The sequence below is a fragment of the Fundulus heteroclitus genome, chromosome 8, assembly GCF_011125445.2.
Source record: "Fundulus heteroclitus isolate FHET01 chromosome 8, MU-UCD_Fhet_4.1, whole genome shotgun sequence".
Lineage (NCBI taxonomy): Eukaryota > Metazoa > Chordata > Actinopteri > Cyprinodontiformes > Fundulidae > Fundulus > Fundulus heteroclitus.
In genome coordinates this window covers 27,526,442-27,547,976 of record NC_046368.1, presented here as the reverse complement: position 1 = coordinate 27,547,976, position 21,535 = coordinate 27,526,442, and the positions used below count along the sequence as shown (strand labels likewise).

The 21,535-nt window shown below is 41.5% G+C and overlaps 2 protein-coding genes across 3 annotated transcripts; both read right to left on the bottom strand.

Moving 5' to 3' along the window:
- Positions 1–801: 801 nt before the first annotated feature.
- Positions 802–5,960, bottom strand: otpa (orthopedia homeobox a). Of its 2 annotated transcripts, none has more exons than XM_012869600.3 (3): positions 5,713–5,960; positions 4,777–5,222; positions 802–1,919 (listed from the first exon to the last, which is right to left on the bottom strand). In XM_012869600.3, the coding sequence occupies exons 1-3, from the start codon at positions 5,786–5,788 to the stop codon at positions 1,401–1,403; spliced, it is 1,041 nt and encodes a 346-aa protein (XP_012725054.2). In that variant the 5' UTR covers positions 5,789–5,960; the 3' UTR covers positions 802–1,400. The 2 variants fall into 2 exon arrangements, with proteins under 2 accessions (XP_012725054.2, XP_012725055.2); XM_012869601.3 differs by having other exon boundaries at positions 5,752–5,960.
- An 8,165-nt stretch (positions 5,961–14,125) lies between these two features.
- LOC118564029 (tubulin-specific chaperone A-like) lies at positions 14,126–20,841 on the bottom strand. Its single transcript, XM_036140720.1, has 4 exons — positions 20,777–20,841; positions 20,555–20,660; positions 16,571–16,657; positions 14,126–14,803 (listed from the first exon to the last, which is right to left on the bottom strand). Exons 1-4 carry the CDS (start codon positions 20,839–20,841, stop codon positions 14,723–14,725), a joined length of 339 nt encoding a protein of 112 aa, XP_035996613.1. The 3' UTR covers positions 14,126–14,722.
- Positions 20,842–21,535: the final 694 nt, after the last annotated feature.

Genomic DNA, 21,535 nt, shown 5'->3' with positions numbered 1-21,535 from the left:
GAAAAGATTCTCATGCCAGCCCTTAAGAAGAGATTCACAAGGTTAAGCATGATTTGAGCGACATTTAAACAGAAACCACGTTTTTAGATAAAAGATTTTTTTTTAATCAATTTTTTTTATTTATTTTTTTTAGATTTGTAACTGCAGTTAAATGTGAAAAAAAAGGGGAATTTGTATGTGTGTTTTGTGTGGGGGGAGTGGTGGGTGTCTGGGGTACAGAAGGAGGGGCCGCCCAGGGCCACATTCATGACAGAACCACCCCTGAGTTGGCTGCTGGTAACTACTCCTCCGGAACATAAAATGAAGATGAACGAATACCATACGTGTGACGATGATCTATAAAACTGTTTTCACCTGATTAAGAACCAGAACAATGCCAAAACAAAATGTGGCGCATGGATTTTTCTGATCTTTTTTACCCCTCTTTGGGGGTTTTTGCTAGTTTTTTTTTTTTTTTTGGCCAATTTAGATTTTGAGTGCGTCAAGAAAGGAGGTTTGATCCGTGATGTGACATTATTGAAAATGATTTTTATTGGCTCATTTACACTGAATTGATATAAACATGTCCATGAAACAAAATGGCTCCAACATTTAAGAAAGGCATATTTGACCATAAGCACAGACAGAGTTCTGGAAACATAGGGGGTTATCACAAACCGACCAAAATGGGAATAAGAGTGCTTCCGCTACACAAAAACATCCTATAGAACAGGTTATAGTTAAGTCCAAGTTTCATTTTAAAGTACCCCTCCCATATTGTTTTCTTTATTTTCTTTATTATTATTATTATTATTATTATTATTATTATTATTATTATATTTTGCCTTTGACAGCACATGCAGTCAAGTTATTCTCCAGGTTGCCCTGATTCCTGTTAGATCAGCTCATTTCTCTCCCCCTGCTAGGTAATGGATGTAGGCTCTCAGTCTTTGAAGCCTCCTAAGCAAGTGTTTTTTTGCTTTGACGCGTCCAGTGTGCAACCCTTTGGCAGCAGGAGGAAAACTGAAAATCTGCACCCTTGTCGTGTTCTGAAGCATCTCCAGAATGTGTCCTCAGAAACAATCACCAGCCACAGCGCGAGCGGATGTCACCGAGGGCCCGAGCCCAAATAAATACCGAACAAACCAATAAGTTCATTTAAATAGACAAATAAATAGACAGCGGCCACATGCGAAATAATAAATTATAGCTTTAAACGGAACCAGCCCTGTGGTTGATAACAGGCCAGCAGGCCTGGCGGGGAGCGTCTCTTCTCCTCTCGTTTGAGGAGGAAAATAAGGAGCCGGGTGCCAGCAGATGAAGAAATATCCTGGTTTTTGTTTTTTTTGTTTTGTTTTTCTCCCCCGACTGAAAGCAAGAGAGCTAAATGCAGAAAGAAAATCTCTTCGCGCCAGCCGCCACTAAGTGAAACTCATGGAGACTGTGTGCTCCAGCGCTTTGCGGCGCAGCGACGCGATGCTCGTCCCTCTCCAGACGTCACTGTCCGGGGAGCTACACAGCTGAGGCGAGCCGGTCACGTTGGTCGGGCCGGAAAGGGACGCGGGCACCATGCCGGGGAACGTGGGCTGATAGAGGTGCGACTGCAGCCCGGAGCCGTTGGACGACATGTTGGACAGGCCCATGGAGTTGGGCGGCGGCCCACTGAGGCTGCACTGGGACAGGGACTGCGCCATGGCCTGCTGGCGGCCCAGAGCGGGCGGCAGCTGCAGCTGAGACACGCCGGGCATCCCCGCCGTGGCCCAGCGGGTGTCGTTGGCGTGGAAGGAGCAGAGGCTGTCGCCCATGGCCGCGGCCGCGGCCGCCGCGGACGGGAACTGGGGCAGGCCGTGGTGCGTGGGCAGGAGCGTGCCCGGCGCTCTGAACACGTTGGTGGTCTTCTTGCGCTTCTTCCACTTGGCGCGCCGGTTCTGGAACCAGACCTGCGGACAGAACATGGCGACGATGAGTCAGGCGGAGATGGTGCGCTGACGGCTCATGTTGCCACGACATCAGTGCGTAATCATCACCGTAACGCAACAAGCGGCAATAAATCAGCTGAAGGGGAACACGGCTCAGGGTCAATTCGCCAATTCACACCACCATTTTGTACCCACGCGTGGCCATTTCGTCTCCTGATTTGACTCTTACCAAATAGGCTGAATAGACCAGCTAAAAGCCTCAGTTAAAGCCAAAATACATTTGAATGACCTAATGCGGGTAAAGAAAGTCACACAACAGACTTTGTTGTAGAGCTGGTCGTTTAAAAGCATCGCTTGACAACCCGGACAGAAAACGATATATATATATATATATATATATATATATATATATATATATATATATATATATATATATATATATATATATATATGGCAGATTTCATTGTTCCGTTACAATTGTCGTTCTTTTATTTCCTAAAACAAATTAAATATATTTCTAAAGTACAAAACAATTGACAAATAAATTGAAGCATCAACAGCTAACATCTCTCTATCTTTTTTTTTTTTTCAGGATTAACGAGAAATAAAATTCGAGCCCTAATTGTTACTTTTGTATCAGCGCTCGCCTCCAACAAAGACAATATTCCATGTGAGATCAATAGTTTACTCTGGGTTCCCGGAGTCCTTGGGCCCCAGCAAGCGGCAGCCTTCAGTGATTAATGTGGAGATTTGCTTGAGAAAGCGGGCCGCGGTAATAAGAGCGGCACCATCTCGCTCCCGGGCGAAGCCAGCCGTGAAATCCGGCCTGAAATGCATTACACTTCGGCGTGGCAAAAAGAAAACGCAATCTCTCATTGGGTCTGAAAAGACGGAGTGCCCTGCTGTCTGCGCGGCGCGCCGGCATTAAGACGCGCGCCGCGCTGACAGGCCCATCGCTAAAAGGCGCGGCGCACCTTCCTCATTCCGAGCCGCGTCATAAGAGCGGATCAGCATCATTTCACTAATTCTGATTCTATGTAAATGATCCAGGAACTGAATGGGCCCATCCAATGATAATAATGATTATTGGAGTATTATTTCACATGGGAGCACCAATTGCATCATGACTCTTTTTTTGCCATCTCTGGATTTTTTGCAGAGTCGAAGTAAGAATAAGCCACTAAAGAAAACATGCTGGTAGGGGAGATAGCTTTAGAGAGAGTATGTAAGGAAATTATAGAATAACATGGAGCAGGACATAAATTCAGGACTGCTGAAAGCTAATGTGTGCTTGATCAGAGGCCATTAAATGACTGTAATAAAGCTGCTATCAGTGTTTGGGTCCCTGTAGATCCATTATGCGGGATGGGCAGGAAATGTAGGCCAATCTTAATTAGGCAGAATGAATGGCAGAGGCGCTTCTGCACTGCAGTTTGGTTAAAGAACGGGCTATAAAATGATGGTTTGCATATATTCTTAGAAAGCACAACTTTTGATATTGGTAAAGTATAACTTTTTAAAAAGCAGTGTTGTATCAGAGGCCTCTGCGGAAAGCTCTTTGGAGAAATAATCGACGGTTCGTTACATGGTTGCAAGCAACAAAATCTGTTGTACATCAAAATAAATGAATGAACATTAACAAGATATTCTAAACGCAAAGACCGACTTTCAGTCGCGAATTTGGCGTTATTACTATTATGAATATTATTACACGTACTAGATTGCTATGATAAAATATGTGCAGCCACAATATAATCACTGCGACCAACAGCAGATTTTGCCATTATGTGTTGGCCATAGCTATTAATCAATATTACACCCAGATAGTGAAACAGATCTTCCTAAAATGTTTCCTGGTGGATGAAAGAAAACACGTGACACGTGACCCCTGGTAAAAACGTCCGAGACATCATAATTATTAGAAGCATGATTTGTTGTTATTATTGTTGGGGTGTGGTGGGGGGGTCAGGACCTGCGCGGCTACACCGGCCCCTACAAACGAGCGCCACTAGGTGTGTGACGATGTTTTTTTTCAGAAGGAAGAAGAAAAAAAAAAACAACTTTAACACCGGTGGAATAGAGCTCGATCATTAATATCTACCGATTTTCTTAAAAGTAGAATTGTGAATAGAAATGTATCTGCTGCTTTTATGGCGCATATATATATATATATATATATATATATATATATATATATATATATATATATATATATATATATATATATATATATATATATATATATATATATATACATACATACATATTTCTATTGGAATGTTGTTCTGTTGCCATAAACGAGAACGTATTTCCTGTTGTAGAGGAGCTCGGTGACCAATGTGTGTGTGTATAAAGCTCTCAGTGGAAGGCTGATAATTGTATCAGTAAAGGCTTTTTTGGCAATTGTGCTGCGTTTTGTGTAGATTTTATTTATTTATATATGTGTGTATTTATTTATTTACTCTGGAATATTTGTTCCTTCTACTTCCACCATAATGATATCGTTTGAATATAATTATTCCGTCCAGTGAATGAATACGATGACAGAAATTTTGAAAAAAAAAAAAAAAAAAAAAAAACGGCTCTTGGTGACGACCTTTAAATTCACTGAGTTGCGTTTAAAAAAAAAGACTGAAGTAGCAATAACAGCTCCTTCCAGGATTTTATTCTATTTTGATTTATATTAATATGACTTCTTAAATAAATATTTCATTATGTATTAACATATTAATTATAACGCCTGTTGTTGTTCCTCTCAGCTAGTAATTTATGTTTGTTTAAAGCTTCGTTTTGTAGAAATCTACAGTAAAAAAAAAAAATTAAAATTAAAAAAAGGAAAGGAATGGGGGGGAAATAAAAATGTTTCCATCGGGCCCACCTGCACCCTGGACTCCGTCAGGCCGATCCTCAGAGCCAGCTCCTCCCGCATGAAGATATCTGGATAGTGCGTCTTGGCGAAGCTGCGCTCCAGCTCGTTGAGCTGCGCCGGGGTGAAGCGGGTCCGGTGCCGCTTCTGCTTCTGACTCTGCTGCCCTCCGGACTGGTTCTGGTTATTTCCGCTGCTGTTGTTGTTGTTCTGCTGTTGCTGCTGTTGCTGCTGCTGCTGCTTCTCCTGCTCCTTGTTGTTCACCTGCACCGGGTTGGAGCCGCCGCCGCCGCCGCTGATGTCGTCACCGGGGAGCATCGTGGCTCCTTCCACGCCGTCCGCACCGTGGCCGAGCTCCCCGGAATGTCCCGGGTCGGGTCCGCCGCCGCCTCCGCCGCCGAGCCGGCACTTCAGAGCCTCCCTGTGGCCCAGGAGCTCCGCCGCAGCATCCTTCATCCCTGCACACGAATCAAGCAGAGCAGGTGAGATCTGCACTGTGAAAGCCCTTCTACAGAGGGAAATAAAAAGCAGCGGCATGGTTAGGGAAAGCAGAGCATGCACATAAGAAATATGAAACATTACAGGAGAAAATTTTGTATTCTGAAGAACTGTAGCATTATTTTCACGGAGAAAGCAGAACCAAACGCATGCATTAAACAGATCCAACACAAACGCAAGAATTAAAGAGGCAATGTCTAGCTGTTTTTTTTAAATGTTTTTCTTTACCATGCACACTCCAATCTGCTCCTTAAATACTCTTCATTCAATTCGAGCACACTGAGATCTTAGGAAATTGTTAAATCAAATTACAGCGTAATATAATAATAATAATTACTTTTCCAATGAATTAGGCGAATTTAGCTCTGTTCGGGCACATTAGCACAATACAAGGAGCAAATTGGACAATTTTCTGAGCTTGATTTAAGATTAGAAGTTCCCCCAGCTTACAGTAGAGTTGGAGACCGGAGTTTGGTGACGATAACTCACCGAGGCGAGCATCCAGGAGGTCGGCGTGAGAAAGCATTGCGCACCGCTCCAGGGCGGAATGCTATTCCCACACACGAAAAAAAAAAAAATAAAAGACTAAAAAAAATCTCTATGACTTTAACCTATTTAAGAAAAATATATAGCCTAAATGAAAGCAAATTCGGTTTGTGGTTAAAAGGGAGGTTCGTTGCATTATAATGTAGTTTAGAGGAACGGGGAGGCGCTTAGCGGCGGAATGAACCCATGAGCTCCTCCAAACGAGGACCAATCAGAGCCGAAGCCCAAAGCATGTCAGCTTTAGCGCCAGACCCCGGCTGCCCCCCCCCCCCCCCACCCCCCCACCCTCCATCCTATCCCACCCACCCACCTCCCCCTCCTCCTCATCCATCCTCTCTCTTCTCACAAGTTCATTCCTCCTCATTCCTGTAATTGGCTTTGATTTCTCCTCCAAATTACAGCCAATAAAATAACCTGATTTAATATCTGGAGTCGAGGTTCGACCCGTATTGAGGAATCTTGGACCGCGGCGACACTGGTTTAATTGCGCGTGTTGTCGCTTGTTTTTGTTGTGTGGGCCGCACTGGAACCGGGTTCGGCGTTACACACCTGAAGGAGCGCCACGCATACGCCTCATATGGGAAGTTGTTGATCCGAAACATGAACTTGTTCCGTTTCAATGACGTTTGTAGACCGGATCCGAGCTCCTTCGCGTCAAATTCAAGCAAAAATCAATCAATAAATAAATAAATATTAAAATTAGAATGAAAACATTGAATATACACAATATGACGTGAGTTTTGGAGAGTATTAAATATACACCATTAATCTAACTTCAACCATATCCAAATATTAGATTGTGTATTTCATGTTCAACAGTTATATTCTGACATTAGCCATAACAAACGTCAGACTTTCACCTATTTAACCAATAGAAATCGAGATTTTTAAGAAGGAATTCTGTAAAAAGACAGTGAAATAAATGTGTCTAATTGCAACCATGTTTTGTTTTATTTTTATTTAACTGGATAGCTAAATTGCAACTTTGACGCTAGAGCATTAGTACACTCACTAAAGTACCTAAAGTTTAGACGCAGACTTAAATTCTTGCTCCAGAGTTGTTGACATTTACTAAATGCACATAATGGAGCCTGTTTCTCCCGGTGACTCTATGTGACGAAAGAGAATAGTTGTTCATCTGGTCAACAGCTTTAGCTAAATTTTAATAAAGATATTTAGTTAGGATTTTTTATTTATTTTTTACCAAAATACCTAATTTTGTAAGAATTTTAGCTTCCATTGCACACCACTTTCACAAACTAACAAGCTCCATATAAGCTTCGATTTTTTATATAGTTAATATTGAACTGCCTCCCAAATTCGGTTTTTATAGTGTAGGGCACTGGAACAAGCTACTAGTAGGCTACCTGGTAAGTATAGTTCATAGTTTGCATTTTAACATTCAGTTTGACTTTCTCTCATTTTTAATCACACACACGCACACATCCTTGTTTTAAATACAAAGTGAGGACCATGTCTTGATTTCCATTTATTTCCTTTCTATGACCTAACCCTGCACCCTAACCTTTACCAGTATATAACCTAACCTAAAGGTAATTGACACCTTAAGTCCTATCCATAACCTCACGGCCAGGAAAAAAAGTTAGGATCAAAAATAGGTCCTCACTTTACCTCTAAGTCTTCACTTTACTAGTGAAATGAGCAAAAATGTTCTCACTCAGCTTCAACTAAAAGAACACACACACAATAAGGGCTCTTGGAGACCAACCAGGGGCCTTCGTGTAATTTGATGCTTAATTCAAAAACTCTATGTTTGGTCAATTAAAGCAGAAAATAAAGAAATGTCTACGCTTTTTAATACTTAGAGAAGGAATTTAGGAGGGAAAGGGCTAGGGTTAAAAAGCCCATCAGATCTCTGTTGTTCCAGTCAGAAAGCAGTGGGTCCTAGCCAAGCCAGTGCCTGCATGGTTACACTATAAAATGGAGTTTTGGAGGGTATAAAACATTAGCCATTAAAATATTCTAATATTGGCCATTATTCACATACTGGTTTTATTCTAGCATTAGCTAATTTACTAACTTTGAGGACAAATCTCAACAAAAACCTTTTAAGAGAACTGAGCTAGACCTCGCTTTCGTGTTTCAGCAGAGAACGGTAAGGCTGACGTGCAGCTGGAACATGAATACATTTATACATTTAAAGTTGAAAGGTTTCAAGGATGGAAGTTGGTGGCCATCCTTGACCAGTTCAGCTGCAGCATGGATGCTAAAAAGTCAAAGCTGCTGGCCAGCTCAGCTCTGAGGCTCTGAGGCGGCCAGCCGTCACCAACATCTTAGCTGTTGCCAAGGAGAAACATTCTCACTGATTCAGCTGTTTTCTGCCCCGATCCCAAACTAATTCTCCTTGATTTTTATTTTTATTTTTTTCATTTTACATCAAGGGAAAAAACAGATGAAGTTAAGACAGTTTAAAATTTTATTGGAATGTAACCAACGGCTTTTAGGCTATTGTCTGTATAACATTATCTAGTCCTTTCAGTTGTTAATCTTAGATCATTTGCACTCAGAAATAACACTAAAAACAGTTACATAATTTTTATTGATTAAATTCTGACAGTGGGTTTTGCCAGTACAGGTTGGACGCCTTCTGATTGGATAGCTCTCCCAGTTGACTGCGCGCTAGTGTTGCCAACTGATCTCAAAGTGAAAACGCAATAAAATAATCCTTTTTGTGAAATCTCTCCAGAATGATTAACGTTATTATGTAATTATTATTATTATTATCGCTTTGTTCAGCCTTAATGATGATTGTAAAGCGCTTTGTGGGTCGTTGTGATTAATGCCTTAAAAAAGGACGCAATAAATTTGACTGGAATAAGAGGACATCTGCCGACATATAAGCAACAATTGCTTCTTCCTTCTATCCCGCTTAATAATCTGTACGAATTACGTTGCTTCGTTTGTAAATCACAAAAACAAGTTCTTGCATGTCTCAAAATCAGGTTACACTTTGTTTAACCACATTGTGTTTTATATGCACACAGCAACAACTTTACAGACGGACAAGTTGTAGACAGATGTCGGTAGATTTCTTTTCTTTTTTTCCTTTCTTCTTTTTTTGGAGAGAGCAGATTTATTTATTATGCGCCACAATGGACGCGTCCGAGCGTGAAGACCGGGGTTCTTTTCTTTCCTCCATCCGTCTACAGGCTCCGGTTGCTGCTGCTCATCTTTTATTTGTCTGCGGTCTGCTGGCACTAGATACCAGGCGGGATGGATGCTATTTAGGACGCCTTTTGCGCTCATTTCTGCGTCTTTTTTTTTTTTATAAAGGAGCGAATGAAAACGTCAAATTTGGAAATATGTTGTTGTTTTTTTTTAATCTTCTATTTTAATTAGAAGCAGCCCTGATTGGATTCAGGCTGTTGTCTCCTCTCCGTTTGGCAAGGATGAAATCGTGCCCCTTTAGCTATATGGATGTAGGCAAAGGAGCGGGTTTATAATTACCCGTGTGCGCAAATTTCACAGCCTTTAAGCCTAACAGTTGTTCCCGTACACCCTTCTCCTGACGCACCGTGCGTTGCGAGGATAATTCAGAGCCGTCACTTTGCGCCATGATGGATTGTGGCGCTTCGTTTTACGACTTTACACCAGTGCCACGCTTTTATAGCTGTGCGCAAACGGCTGTGAGTGACTCCTCTCGGTGCAGCGGGTCATATTTAACCTGAACAACCAGAGAGCAGATCATGGGGTGTCAGGAATAATGATGCGTCTACAGGACAAACAAAGCTAACTGAAATTAGGCTTTTTTTTTTGTTATATATATTTTTAAATCATATAAGCCCACGTGGTTCCCATTTGGATTGTTTTGCATGTTGCAAATATGAAAAATAATTAAAAAAAATGGTTATTCTTCTCCATTAATTACAAATATGTCGTCACTGTTTTAATTAATTTGCCTGGTTTTCAGCCTACCTTTCGTCACTGCGCTGTATTGTGACTTGAAGGTTGGAATTAACATGGATCTTCACAATGTCTGCTTCTTTGAACAGATTTTTTTTTTATATCCACCCGGACAAACAAGCATTCATATCTTCACTCATTTCTTCACTTTTACACTGGTTGCAACAAACTGTTACAACTTAACCAATCAACAAATACATGTTTGAGTCAGATTTGAATAAAATCTTCTGAGTGGAAGGGGAGCCGTATTGGGGGGTGGGGGTGTTACTGACAGGGCCCCCCAAAAAGAAAATGTTTTATATACATATAAACTTTCAACATTTTGATTTTTTTTTTCTTTTTTGTCATGGGGCTCAAAATTCGTGGTGGCACCCATGAGTAGAATTTCTGCAACTTTACTAGCTATATGTCACTAAAGCAAATTTTGAAAACATTCTTTTTAAAACTGCACAGGACTAGACTACATAAGATTTTTTTTCTCCTTTTTTTTTGTTTAGCAAACTAAGCTCATTTATTGTTTTCACAATTAGAGTAATTTTACAAATCCCTAGATTTTTTTTAAACGTGCAATTGTTGTAGTTTATTTAATCCAGTCCAGTTTTGATTAGTCTTTATACAATGCAGTTTTCCATCTTTGCGCCAATCTGTGGCCGTCCTAAAGCAGAAAAAAAAAAAAATAACGAAGAAGGTGCTGTTTTTATATTCCCTCTTTTAGAACAGAGGTTTCATTCCCCTCAAACTGTGGTTTGTTTTTAAAAAACCTCATATTTGAACTTCATATTGCAGGTGTAGAGAGCACCTATTTCCATGCACCAAATCAGAAATCCAACAAGATGCCAATTCAAGGATCATTAGAAAGTGGCAGCGTGCCGTCGCCTTACAGATCACTTTTTTTTTCTTCTTTTGTTACTTTGAGTTCTTGTGTCATCCCTAGACGAGATGCCGCCCCTGGCAGTGAGCCATAATAAGTCATAATACAGCCCATGTAAACATTATTAGCTTTACATATTTCTGCTGGACAACACAAAGAATAAAAATAACGGTCACTTTTTATAATGTAAAAAATATATCAGCAAAAATAAATCAATGCAACGCAAAACAGCATGTAATGTGGCAAGCATCGTCAGAGTCCTTTCTTTCTTCTTCTACCTCACCAGCATATTTGTGAATTAGAGGGGGTTTGAACCCGCGACCTCCCGCTTACACACCGCAGATCAGAGATGCTGCGGTTCCTGTTTCTCTCTGCTTGTAGTCTTTGCGGTCCGTATTCACTCAATTAGAGATTTCTGAGGAGAAGAAAAAAAAAATCGATCTTCCATCTGCACCGGGCTCCCAGTTCAACAAATGAGATTCTTGTTTCATGCAGCTGATTTGGTGACAGTCTGGGGGATTGTGGGAGGAATGGAGTCACCGCGGTGAGGAGGAGAGGAGCAGCTGCCACGGGGCGCCGCGGCGGGCTGATGCCAGAAAGTTTGACACTGACAGACCTAAAGGCGGAAAATGGGACAGCCTCTGTTGTGTTAAAGTGACGGAAATGTATGGCCGCAGGCTTTTAGGTTCAGTGAGAAAGGTCTCCCGTCCTGTGTAATATATCAGCTCCACTGACTCCATGTAGTTAAAAAAAAGAAAGATTTCACAATCCAAACGTGTGCAAAATGAGCCTTTAAGAGCCTACAGAATCAAAGTGAGCAAAAATATTCATACACTATAAAAATGGATTTTGGAAGGTGTTAAATATAGAGCATTAAAGTGATGAAAAAAAATCTAATTAAGCATGCTGGTTTGTAAATCAGAAGGTTAGTAGCTGCATTTTTTTTAAATTAAATTACTGTATCTTGGTAGCAAATCTGAACAATATTAGATTAATAGGTATTTGTATTCGTTGTGTACAACCTCCAGCAGAGAATGGCCAGGCTGACAGGTTATGGGCTGTTATATGAATGCATAAAGTCAAAAGAGATGACATATGAGTACTGTTGTGTTTGGAAACACATCGCAATGCTAAAGTCAAAGCGGTACCACTTTACATTAAGCCCCCCTTTATAGATGGCTACTAAATAGTTAAACGCTCCTTCATATGTGGTATTATACATTAAGAGGGGGAAAAACTGATCAGTTTCTTGCCAATTAGTGTGCCTAATCTGTTTAACTATAGGAATTTCATCTAGTTGTTTATATTAAACATTTTCAGACTAAGTCCACCCTGTAAGCACAAACTGGTCAATTATGTCTCTTGCTCACCCTTAATTAATGCATAATAAACACTTATGAATGAGTTATAAAATGTTTACAGATTTATAATATATCTCTAAACTATGTAATAGCCATCCACGAGGGCAGCATTATTGAAAAGTGGTAGCGTCAAAAAAGAAAGGCTTCATAAATTTGAGGCAAAAAACAAATCTTTGCAGTGGTCAAGCATCATGGGTAAACTTTGAATGCCGCCATATTGTCTAAGTTTTGTACCGTTTCAGTAAAGTCTTGTAATTTAATTAGAGGCAAGTTCTTGTATGTTTTGTTTCTTTTTAACATGGAGGACGACCCAGATGGCTCCATGAAGCAGGGCAGCTGCCCGGGAATCTCAGGAGGAAGCAGCAGAGCGATCCGCTGGGACGGAGCGGATCCTCCGCATGCGTAAAAACAAGTTTGTCCGCACTAGAGACCACAGCTGCACATTTTATCCTTATCAACATGAATAGGGAAGACGATTGTGGGGGAAAAAAAATAAAAATAAATTCTGTTTAGTTTTGTTCAGAAACTGTGTTGTGCAGATTACTTTTGTACTTCCCCAACACATGTTCCTCGAGTGTTTGAATATTAAAATGAAACTGAATAGTTAGAACTTCATTTAAGTAATTTAGAGTTGTTTTTTTGTTGTTTTTTATTATTATTGCAGTTCAAGTTCTGCTCGGTAATTATTTAAAAGCTACCTTTAAAAAACATATGCACCCTGTAACACCAATCGTATAGGTTCAACTCCAACCGCCTGGGATTTCCTATATCATGGCAGAGTGAGAACAAAGGTGGATAGCGTGCCCCCGTTTTCAGAGGAGACATGACTTGATGAAATGAACATGCAGTGCTGTGTTACATGCAAATGTATACATATATCTGTGGACTATATACTCTCCCGTTGCAAAACGTCTGTCTGCACAACACAAACCCAGAATAATGCACATTTAAATATCTGCCACGTTATTCTTGTTCTGCAGAGTTGCATTTTCTATTTTTCTACATCTTGCATTTATTTTGTTTATTCCACGTTATATATTTCTGTCTATGTCAACTGTATGTTTGTCTGTAGCACCTTATCACAAAATTCCTCATTATGAGTGAAATAGGCTACTACTTGGCAATAGAGCTCATTCTGATTTATCTTTAATCATCAGATTAGAAACTCATGTTTATGCTCGGAGGGACAACTCCCTGTACTGTGGGGTTGATTTCATAAAGCCAAATCAATTGAGCTATTAAAGACTGGCCTGAACCATTTACCTTAAACAAACTGTGTTTCAATTAGACAAATGCAAAATGTTAAACGGATTTCAAAAATAAAACATTAATGTTTCTTTCATGGTGTTTTACCCCCAATAGCTGTTATGGACACTATTTTGAGATGGCTTAAGTTTTGATTTTTATATTTGGATCTTTTAATCGCACCAAATAATGTATGTTTTTATTGGTTTCAGGGTGACTCCATCTTTAAATAACATTCCTGGCACACTTAAGTTCATAAATGTCAGCTGCCCCAGTTTGTGGCAGGAAGTCTAAATTGGCCTAAATGTTTTTTTTTTTTTTTTTTTTTAAGAGCTTCTCCCACCAACAAACCTGAGAGCAGGATCTCAGACTGTGTTCCCACACCTCCTCCCTCTCCCCCCTCCCCACAGAACAGGAGCCGGGGCCACGTGTCTCCGAGCCGAGCTCCGCCTGCTGCCCGGGGTCCTCCTGGTCACGCCAGCCGCAGGTGGAGCGCCCCGCCGCCGCATCTCATGCCTCAATTAGCGCCGCTGCCCTCCTGCACGGACTCGATTAGGCCGTGATTTATCCGAAAGAAATATAATTATGCCCGCAAATAAAATAATCAGCATTGAAGAGCGATTTCCTTAACGAGACGGAGCGGGGTGGATGTCACGGAGTAGCAGCGCCTCATTAGGGCGATAATGAGACTTTGGGGGTGATCCCGATAATTATCGAAATCTGCAAAATAAGGATCAAGTCAAATGTAACCTTAATTTGTCTGGCAATTGAGTTCATTTATTAGTATGACTATTTAGGAAGGACTCACTCAGCGGTAATGTAAGGTGGCGTTATTTTAGGCCATTTGAATAATAGATGGAGGTGCAGCGGGGGACATGAGACGGGCCTGTTTTGTCATTCACGGATGGAAGCAACATTTGTCATGACTGACAGGGTTTCCCAAAGTGCTCGTCTTTATTGTACGCGTCCAGGAACAATCCAGTTCAGTGTGGTTAACAGGGACACCCGCAGGTGCAGGCATGCAATAAAAACCTCCAACTGCTCAGCTAAGAGGATGCATCAATGGAAAAGAAACGGGAACTATGACAGTGCATTCCTTACCATTTCATTACAATTTATCAAGAAACAAAAAGGCTAATTAAGAATCAAAAATCAGAAATCTGAGCCAACAACAACCTGGATTCTACGTAAAAAAAAAATCTGATAAATTCTTCAAACCAATAAACTGTCTTGCAGAAAGGTAAAGGACATAACATTGACAGTGCTCAGCAACCCTGCCGTCAACGCTTCGTGCTAACGAGCCAAACATTTTCCTGCGTTCTTGTGGGATTTACGGGCAGGTGGAGCTGAACAAACGTGGTGGCGTGTTAGCGGTAAACGGTTAGCAACAATCACATCGGGAGCAGAAAACTTTGGATTCGGTCGGTCTCTGTGGTTCTGAGGGAGGCCCGAAGAAAGGAATGGACATTTAAAGGCGCTGGATCCAGCGGGGAGGAGAAACAGCCGGCGGAAATCATCCTTCAAGCTTCACTGAGTCCAATACGCTCTTAGCCTCTTTGTACTCCTCTGATTCAGCCAGGTCCTCCTCTGTTTCCTGGGCACACAAACACAAGCACACAGGCGGTGGTTTATTGCAATCCAACATTGCTCCTGTCTTTAAAAAAAAATGAAAATTATATAATATACACACACAGAGTTGTCAGCATCATGTCAGTAACTTGTTACTGGAAGCTAAATGTAGCAGAGGATCAGTCGCCATGAGGGGGATCACAAGTGTGAAGCTGTCTTTTAATCAGGTATGTTTGAGTTCCTGTGGTGGTCGCCGCGCTGACGGCGCTGCTAATGAACTGTGATGAGCGTGTACATGTCTGTCTCGGGGAGGATGAGCTATAGGAGAGGGGACGTGTCTCTAATTCCAGGTTAGCTCTCTCTCTCTCTCTCTCTCTCTCTCAGGCTGGTGACTCACACCTCGCGCTGCCCGGCTGCTGCTCTGCATTAATTGAGATGACCCTTAGCCGTGCATGCTTATGTTTGCCTCTCGCCATATCAGCTTAAATCCCCGTGGGTTTCGGCATTGCTCCCCGCGTGTACAGACAGGACCGCACAGAAGTTAATTAATGCCACGCGTGGTTTCTGTTCATATCCAGAAGTTCACTTGATGTATAGCGTCAAAACAATGGCAGTTTGTTGCTTTGCAGCAGAACCACGTATTTCCAGTGCGGAGGAGTGACCGTGACTCACTTTGGCACTATTAGTGCTGAGGAGGTCTTCACGGCCTTTTCATTATGCATTAGTACTTTAACAAAGACAAAAGGTGATGGAGGAGGAACGTGTGAAAGAAGGCCCCCGTTGGTAGAGCAAAGGTTCGCCAACGCTAAACATTCAGTGCCAGCAACAATGGAGTGGTTTAGATCACAGCACATCTGTGTTCAGCCCTTTCAATCGTCTTGGTGCTGAAAATGCTTTATAAATTAACTTGCCTTGCCATGTTAGAATGGCCTAGTCAAACTCCTGAATTCAACCCCATTTAAAATGTGAGGCGAGTCTCTTCAGCCAACCAGATATCAGAAGATCTGTTAAAAATGGTCTAATACCTGCTGACCCTTTCAGTACTTGGCTGAAAGCATGGCAGCAGTAGTTGACACACGGCCATTGTACTATGTAGTGAACATATATAGTAATATATTTCCTTTAAATCATGTCAGAACATGTTAAGGATATCTGACTATACTCAGTTTGGATCTGGGTCTATAGGGGTTAGGAGTAGCTAGGGGGAGGGGCTTAACAGCTCTGTATGTTTTGGTTTGTGTTGTATTTTCAAATAAAAAGACAAATGAAAATCAGTTTGCATAAAAAACAGTGAGATTTACAGATTATAATGTAGAAAAACTCAAGGGTTAGATTATCTTTGCAAGTTTTTGCCAGTACTGCTGGTAAGACACTGAATGCTAATAACGTCCTTACAAACCCCACTTACAATTTGAGAACGCTCCTCAAGATGAAGCAACATTTTTGTGAAATCATGACATCAGATGAGGTCCTTTATACACACCTGTAACAGTATTGCTGTGTATTATTTTAATAAAAAACGAAATGGCGTCATTTATGAAGGTGATCCAGTTAATAAGTCAATATCAGAGCCGATCTCTGATCCGGGTATCGGATCGGTGCATCTCTAGCAAATTTTACACTGTTAATGTTTCTAAATTCATTATGCTACTATAATAGTTTATACTGAAGCAATGAAATTCCCTGTCTTTACATATTCAAATGTAATCCTGGTGAGATTTGGGAAAAAAGAGCAACAACAAAAAATTGTCCGACTTCCTGTCACTTTTAACAGGACTTCCTGTTTACTTACTAGTATCTGACTGAGGTCTGCGTGGGCTATGAGCAGACGGCGGCGACAGTCTGGGACCATCATTCTGGACTCCTGCAACACCTCCATCTGTATCACACAGAGACCACATCAGTTAATAAGGATGCCCTCAAGTATTTTCACAAAAACAAACACTGTTTATAACATTGACCTAAAGAGCTAGGTACGAGCAGATTGACCTGCCGGATTTTTCTAACATGGAGGGTGTCCCGCACGCGCCCGGCTGCGGTCAACATCTCCCAACGAGCCGGCGCCATACCAAAATGTTATTGAGTTATCGATCGGGCCGGGAGTCGGGCCGAGATCTGCCTGCACACCTGGATGGATGAAGAAGCCTGGAGGCGAGGGCACGGTGATCAGGCATAAAGAGGTGTTACTGCGCCTGTGAGTGGAACTGGGTGGGGAACTCGCACAGCCACTGGCGTAGTGGAATTCCCCCAGAAAGCACCATGAGGAGCAGAAAAGAGTCGGCTAACGTTGTCAGACACACTTCTTCTTGACAGACGCTTCCTCCTCGATCCCACTCGCCGCGAGGCAAAGTCAAAACATGGACGCGGTCGCTTTTGTGCGGCTGAATCCGAGCGGCTCGCTGACACGCGGTGGACGGCTGGTCGCGCTGCTTGCCATCTAGATGTGACAAGGTGAGCGAGACAAGTGGAGAGATGCAGAAACAAGAGGAAAGTCACGGTGCCCTCCCGCTGCAGTGGAATGATCCCATCAGGACGGGATAAAGATGACACTTAAAGTGTATTGATTCCATTAAAACCTAAACCTCTAAGCCATCCTGTCTCAGAAACCTCTCATCTTCAATAATCCACCTGGCCCCCCAATCTACCCATTTAACACCAGCTAAGCCTGTCGCTCAGGCTCAACTGCCACTCCATGAGACAACAAACAAAACACAAGCAGAATCTTTGATGCACCACAGTTTTTATTTCTGAATTCACGTGGAGTCCACACTGGACGGGTAGGACAGCTGAGCTTTGTATTTTTCTTTGTTCTAAAACACAATTAGATAACAACTGGATAAAAGATTAAGTTACAGATAATAAAAAGTCGTAAATCAACCAACAGTCCATTTAGTCTCATAAGTAAGACAATAATGGGGAAAACAGATATAAAATCTGGCATTTTCTATTTTTCCCTTAAAAAAACAATCACAATCACTCTACTTTGAAAGCTTTGAAAGGAAGCAAGATGAAGGCTTTCTGTATTACAGATTTCCTAAAAGTGATGGGAGAAGTTGCAGAGATGCATGCAGCGGTAACCGTGGGTAGTCCAAGCCACCCAGCGGCTAACGTTAAGCTAACAGGGCGTTTGATTTGCGCTCTTCAGAACGGTCATCCAAGTGGTGGGTGCAGTCGCGCTAATTCGAAAACAGATAATTGCGGTGCTTACTTTTTGTTCATTGCATTATTGTTTATGCTATGTTTAGACTTTATCCACTTTATTGGGTTTCAAAAACTGTCAGTACAATAACATTCAAGGTATTCACCCACTGTTTACGTCACTGCCCTGGCTCTCACTACACGTCCACACAACAGTAGCAGTCCCGACTGCACAAAAGACCATTGTTAATAGCTGTTCTGTTTTCTTCTTACCTTTCTTGTTCCTGTTATCATGTGGTCTTAATATTGTCGGCTCACATTTCTCAAAAACAGAGAAGCCGGTATCCACGTTTTTTTTCTGTAAACTATGTGCAGCTGTGTGACTAACCCTTCAATTAGTACTGTAACCCAGCTTTCTAGGTTGCTCAGTGGAACTTTTATTTTTCCAACACTTTTGTACAAAACACCGGGATTTTTTCTTCATTGTGGACGGCTGGCGGGGATGTTGTGTAGTGCTGCTAGTAGGAGGCGGTTCGTCAAGCTAATAAAAGCTACCGTTAGCTAATGTGATTCGGGAGGTTTACAGCTGCGCTGATGCACGTTTACGAACTTTACTGACCTTTCTATGCTGCTTTCAAACATCCGTGTCGTACTGACCGTTACGCTCATAAAAAACTAACGTGTAATTTCAGAGTAACTTTGACAACTTTAAAATACGCTGGAGAGAACCCTGACTGTGTGACACAGACCGAGTGACAGCTGGTGGTTATCGGTTAGCATTAGCTTCCTCAAATTTCTTAATTCAATGATTTAACAGTAGTCAAGCTAATATTTTCCTTTGCAGAATACAAGTTTGTGAAGCAAATGTTTTGGTTAGCTGTGTCCACGACTGGGTCATCATAGTATTAATTGTCTGCACAACTTGTTAGCATCTTATCTGTTTTCTTGGTACAGAAACACTGAAACCAAAGGTTTACTTAAAGCTATAGTTGGTAACCCTGTTCAGAAACACTTTGTTATACTGGGTGAAATGGTCCTTCCATGGTGACAGTAGCTAATACATTATGTATTAAGAAAAGGGAAGTTGAAAAAGCTGCAGGCATGTAAAAACTCTGATCAATCCTGTCATTTGGTCCAAATGGAAAGAACCAATCAGATGCCTTCATGTCTTGTCCAGCCCACGTCCCTGTCTGTCCCTCGAGTTCTGGGGGTATTGGCTTGTCTATTGGTTGTCCCACATGCCAATCATTCTGACGCGCTCACGTAACACCAGTGTTTTTGAACGTTCCTTGTTAGCTTCCGCTGTGGCTGCATAGGCGCTCTTTTAATGTTTATGTTTCCGGTTAGCTTAGCGATTAGCTTCGGTGTTAGCCGTTAATTGTAGCTCCGCTGCTCTCACCATATACTTTGAAAATGGCTAAGAGTCGCAAGAAACAAACAGTGTACAAGTTTAAGAGAAGAAGAGGAATACCTCAGTAAAAAGAACTAAGACCAGAGTGGATTTGGAAGATTTTTTCCACACGATTCCCCTGAGCAGCGGAAGAGCAGGTAAGACGGTCTTGCTCATGCGCAGTTATTCAAAAAGGAACTTATGTTTCTTATTTGCATTTCCGGAAAAATTGCTGACTCTACCTTTAAACTGCATGGCATCCAAAACTTATACAAGGCTTTTAATCCAAAGAAGTTTGAAGAGCGTTTCTTTTGATAAAAGTGTCAATACAGCCAATTATCTGAGACAGAACTTTTAACGAACATTCACAGAGCCTTAATCATGAGTAAATTGGGATATATTATATTTGAGGCCAAATAAACAAATTCCAAGATCATCTATGCTCCCAAAAAATGAATTCTAAGTGGAGTGCATTGTGTTCAGGCATGATTAACTATCAATATAAATATCATACACTATATATTACTTCTTCTACTAATAATAATATTGACGATTTTCCTTATGCTGCTGGCTTCAATCTTAGAGATGAATCCCATCTTATATCTATTTGCATATTATCAAACACATTTTATTAAAAGATGATTATATTAAAGACCATGCTGAATTTGCATACAACAATGATAATACATTCCTCTGTTCCCAAGCTGCAGACCGTTAGTTGAGTCTTTATAAATCCACTGAAACAAGGCCTGCACGACTGTATGGAAAAATGCAATTACAAAAAATAAATAAATAAATAATTGTTGAACATTACAATATTACAAATTGTGATCAACTCAGATTTGCTTTTACTCTCCATTTTTACTAAGTCCCAATCCCTCAACCTGAGTTTCAGGCTATCACAAGTTTGGGCAAACAGGACAGTCAAAGTCCATCCAAGGAGGCCAAATGGATTTTGAACATGCGACTGCTAGGAATCCACTGGCTACTTGGAAGGACTTTGACTACAAGTGTTGGTAATGTTGTAATTACCAACACTTTGTCAACAAGTGGTGAACTACGACACCCCCAACATGATATAATCACATTAAATCGAGCAGTTTAGAAAATGACTACCGATTCTCCTTTTAAAGCACAGCTTTTCTGTGGACTCCATGTGGACTGGCCTCATTAAAAATCAACAACGATGCAAAAAAAATAAATAAAAAATAGTGCATTGAAAACAGAAAACAAGTAAGAGTCTGACACCTGTTTCTTGATGACGTATTCGTCCCCTCCGTCTGCTTTCATGCGCTCGATCTTCTGTTCTTGCTGCTCTGATTCTTTTATGTATGAAATCTCCTCTTTGACCAGCCTGAAAGAGACGGGAGCAGAGGTTAAAGGCAAAGCCACTGCCCTGTTCCAGTAAACGGCAAAACACTAGAGACACGATATAGGCTGAACCACGACAAGCATGGCTGCGATGGTCACTTGCTGAGGACTGGGCCATCAATCTTTGTGCGTTTCCACTGACTGAGGAGACACTGTGAGATCATCTCCCTCTGGATACCAAGACACACACCTCGGTAACAAACCCCGGACACTTTATTCCTCCTCACTGCTGCCACAGTAAGAGCTGCTAACTTTGATTTAATAAAACCTATAGGTGGGAAGCACCGCACTCAATGCCTTTATTTAGACATTTATTTCACACAATCCACGACTAAAAACTGACATTAAATTTGTTAAGCCAATTTATTAAATCACACAGCAGCATCCATAACCGGCTGAAATAACATGGAACCTACCAGGAGGGATGAATGGGGTAAATTAGCAACTCCAACCAGCAAGGTTTGATTCAGCGCATTTCTGTTACGCTGAAAATTGTCAAACTTACACCTAAATTAGACGTGAGCGTAACGATGCTACGTGCTAAGCTAACAGTACGACACGGATGTTTCAGAGCATCATAAAGCTCACGTGCATCAGCGAAGTTTGTAAACACCTGGACAATCAGAGCTTGTAAGCTAGCGCTAGCTGTTAGCTCACAGACGGCCCAATAACTGCACCACGCAACGCTTTGCTGCGTGAATGCAGCAAACCAAACAACATACAACACGTGTGTTATGTCTTTGTTGTCTATAAGTTATGGTTTCAAGTTCATTTTAAGTGGTACAAGGAGCTTTCACAAGCATAGAGCGCCCTCCTGTGGCTATAGATTGTAATGTTTACTCCTTCATTCATGCTGGT

What these genes read in the sequence shown, in the direction of transcription:
- otpa (XM_012869600.3), bottom strand. Translation starts at nt 5,788, where the DNA reads ATGCTTTCTCACGCCGACCTCCTGGATGCTCGCCTCGGTGAGTTATCG. An exon ending in CTCCGGTCTCCAACTCTACT is followed by an intron (nt 5,223 to 5,712) that starts GTAAGCTGGGGG and finishes ATTCGTGTGCAG; the next exon opens with GGATGAAGGATGCTGCGGCG. An exon ending in TGACGGAGTCCAGGGTGCAG is followed by an intron (nt 1,920 to 4,776) that starts GTGGGCCCGATG and finishes TTCTGTCCGCAG; the next exon opens with GTCTGGTTCCAGAACCGGCG.
- LOC118564029 (XM_036140720.1), bottom strand. Translation starts at nt 20,841, where the DNA reads ATGATCTCACAGTGTCTCCTCAGTCAGTGGAAACGCACAAAGATTGAT. An exon ending in GATGGCCCAGTCCTCAGCAA is followed by an intron (nt 20,661 to 20,776) that starts GTGACCATCGCA and finishes CGTCTCTTTCAG; the next exon opens with GCTGGTCAAAGAGGAGATTT. An exon ending in AATACGTCATCAAGAAACAG is followed by an intron (nt 16,658 to 20,554) that starts GTGTCAGACTCT and finishes TGTGTGATACAG; the next exon opens with ATGGAGGTGTTGCAGGAGTC.